At 57.5% G+C, this 2500-nt stretch overlaps 1 protein-coding gene across 1 annotated transcript in view; it reads right to left on the bottom strand.

Moving 5' to 3' along the window:
- Positions 1–2500, bottom strand: part of ephb4b (eph receptor B4b) — a 14771-nt gene that overhangs the window by 2150 nt on the left and 10121 nt on the right. The window contains 6 exon segments of the mRNA XM_083937078.1: positions 513–706; positions 780–879; positions 971–1020; positions 1105–1173; positions 1265–1411; positions 1960–2207. Of these exon segments, the coding sequence (XP_083793204.1) occupies positions 513–706; positions 780–879; positions 971–1020; positions 1105–1173; positions 1265–1411; positions 1960–2207 (808 nt within the window).

Here is a 2500-nt window from a genome sequence, read left to right as displayed (position 1 = left end):
GAGACACACACACACAGGCAGAGAGAGACACACACAGACACACACACAGGCAGAGAGAGAGAGACACACACACACACACACACACACACACACACAGGCAGAGAGAGAGAGAGAGAGACACACACACACACACACACACACACACACACACACACACACACACAGTATATTTCTTCATTCTGAGGAATGTGACCCGTTCTGCTCATGTAAACAACAATCACACAAGCCCCGCCCACACTGACCCGCCCTCCCAAGCCCCACCCACACTGACCCGCCCTGACCTTTCACCCTCCGGCTCATAGCTGCTGCAAAGGATTGTGGGTCAGAACAGAAGAACATCCCTGACAGACTGTTTCCTGGTCGCCACGGTGATGGTTCAGGGCTGCCATCCCGTCTCCATGGCAACCTCTGACCTGTGACCCCCACCTGCCAATCAAACGCTCCCTCCTTCACCAGGTGTAATGACTAGCTAGCAAGCTAACATTAGCATGTCGTGGGTATCGTTAGCTCACCTGCGTGCCTCCGGGTGCGTCACCTTCAGGGAGGCGGGGTTTCGTATCAGCCTATCGAGCGCTGCCACCACATCGCAGAACCTCGGCCGATTGGCTCTCTCCTTCTGCCAACAGTCCAGCATGAGCGAGTGCAGGGAGGCGGGGCAGTCCGGCGGCGGGGGCAGCCGGTAGTCCTGCTCGATGGCGTTGATCACCTGACGGAGAGGGAGCGGTTGAAGCGCGTGTTCGAGGTGATCGAACCGTTGAAAAGGTGAAAGGTCGACTCACGTCCTGGTTGCTCATGTCCCAGTACGGGCGCTCTCCGTACGACATCACTTCCCACATGACGATGCCGTAGCTCCACGCGTCGCTGGCTGACGTGAACTTCCTGTGAGACAGCAGAGTGAACATGAACAGGAAGCAGCGTGGGAGCCCCCCCCCCCCCCCCCCCGGCTCCAGCCCGCAGCACCGATGCTCACCTGTAGGCGATGGCTTCAGGAGCCGTCCAGCGGATGGGGATCTTGCCGCCCTGAGGACAGACAGACAGATATGAACAGGAAGCAGGAGAGAGGATTCTGGGTGATGCTAACTCGTTAGCTGTTAGCGGACTGACCAGAGAGCTGGTGTACGTCGGGTCGGACGAGTTCTCCGTCAGGAACCTGCTGAGACCGAAGTCTGACACCTGAGGAGGCAGAGAGACAGACAGGTGGGCAGACAGACAGACGGGCAGGTGACAGACAGACAGGCAGGTGACGGGCGGGCGGGCGTGTCACCTTGCACACCAGGTTGGAGTTGACCAGGATGTTGCGGGCGGCCAGGTCTCGGTGGACGAAGCTCATGTCTGACAGATATTTCATCCCTGCTGCGATTCCACGCAACATCCCCACCAGCTGGATGGTGGTGAACTGTCCGTCATTCATCTGGAGAGACAGACAGGTGAGAGACAGACAGGTGAGAGACAGACAGGTGAGAGACAGACAGGTGAGAGACAGACAGGTGCAGACAGACAGACAGGTGAGAGACAGACAGGTGAGAGACAGACAGGTGAGAGACAGACAGGTGAGAAACAGACAGACAGGTGAGACAGACAGACAGGTGCAGACAGACGGGAGCAGACAGACAGGTGAGAGACAGACAGGTGCAGACAGACGGGAGCAGACAGACAGGTGCAGACAGACAGACAGGAGCAGACAGACGGGTGCAGACAGACAGACGGGTGCAGACAGACAGACAGGAGCAGACAGACAGGTGCAGACAGACAGGAGCAGACAGACAGGAGCGTGCAGACAGACGGGTGCAGACAGACAGGAGCGTGCAGACAGACGGGTGCAGACAGACAGGAGCAGACAGACAGGAGCGTGCAGACAGACGGGTGCAGACAGACAGACGGGAGCAGACAGACAGGAGCGTGCAGACAGACAGACGGGAGCAGACAGACGGGTGCAGAGAGACAGACGGGCGCTCTGACCCTCAGGAAGCTGTCCAGCGCCCCGTTCTCCATGAACTCGGTGAGGATCATGACGGGGCACGACGTGGTGATGACGCCCTCCAGGTGGATGATGTTCGGGTGCTGGAACTGACCCATGATGGACGCCTCCGACAGGAAGTCCCGCCTCTGCTTGTCCGTGTAGCCGCCCTTCAGCGTCTTGATCGCCACGTAGTTCTCCTTCCTGCCCGGGACCCTCAGACGACCACGACACACCTCGCCAAACTCACCTGGTCGGGGACGCCACGAGCATTCTGTCGTTATTAAGAAGCTCGACGCACAAAAGTCCTGATGTCCATGAGACGGACGCAAGGTTAGCCTGAGAGAACAGTGGACCTAGCATGGATGCTAGCTGCTTAGCTCACCGCTAACGTTGGTGTTTGTTATTAGACTCTGACTGTTAGCTCCATCGCTAACGTTGGTGTTTGTTATTAGACTCTGACTGTTAGCTCCATCGCTAACGTAGGTGTCTGTTATTAGACTCTGACTGTTAGCTCCATCGCTAACGTTGGTGTCTGTTATT

Source organism: Echiichthys vipera (genome assembly GCF_963691815.1).
Source record: "Echiichthys vipera genome assembly, chromosome: 22".
Classification (NCBI taxonomy): domain Eukaryota; kingdom Metazoa; phylum Chordata; class Actinopteri; order Perciformes; family Trachinidae; genus Echiichthys; species Echiichthys vipera.
The sequence above is the reverse complement of the archived record's forward strand: the minus strand, read 5'-3'. Positions and strand labels throughout refer to the sequence as shown.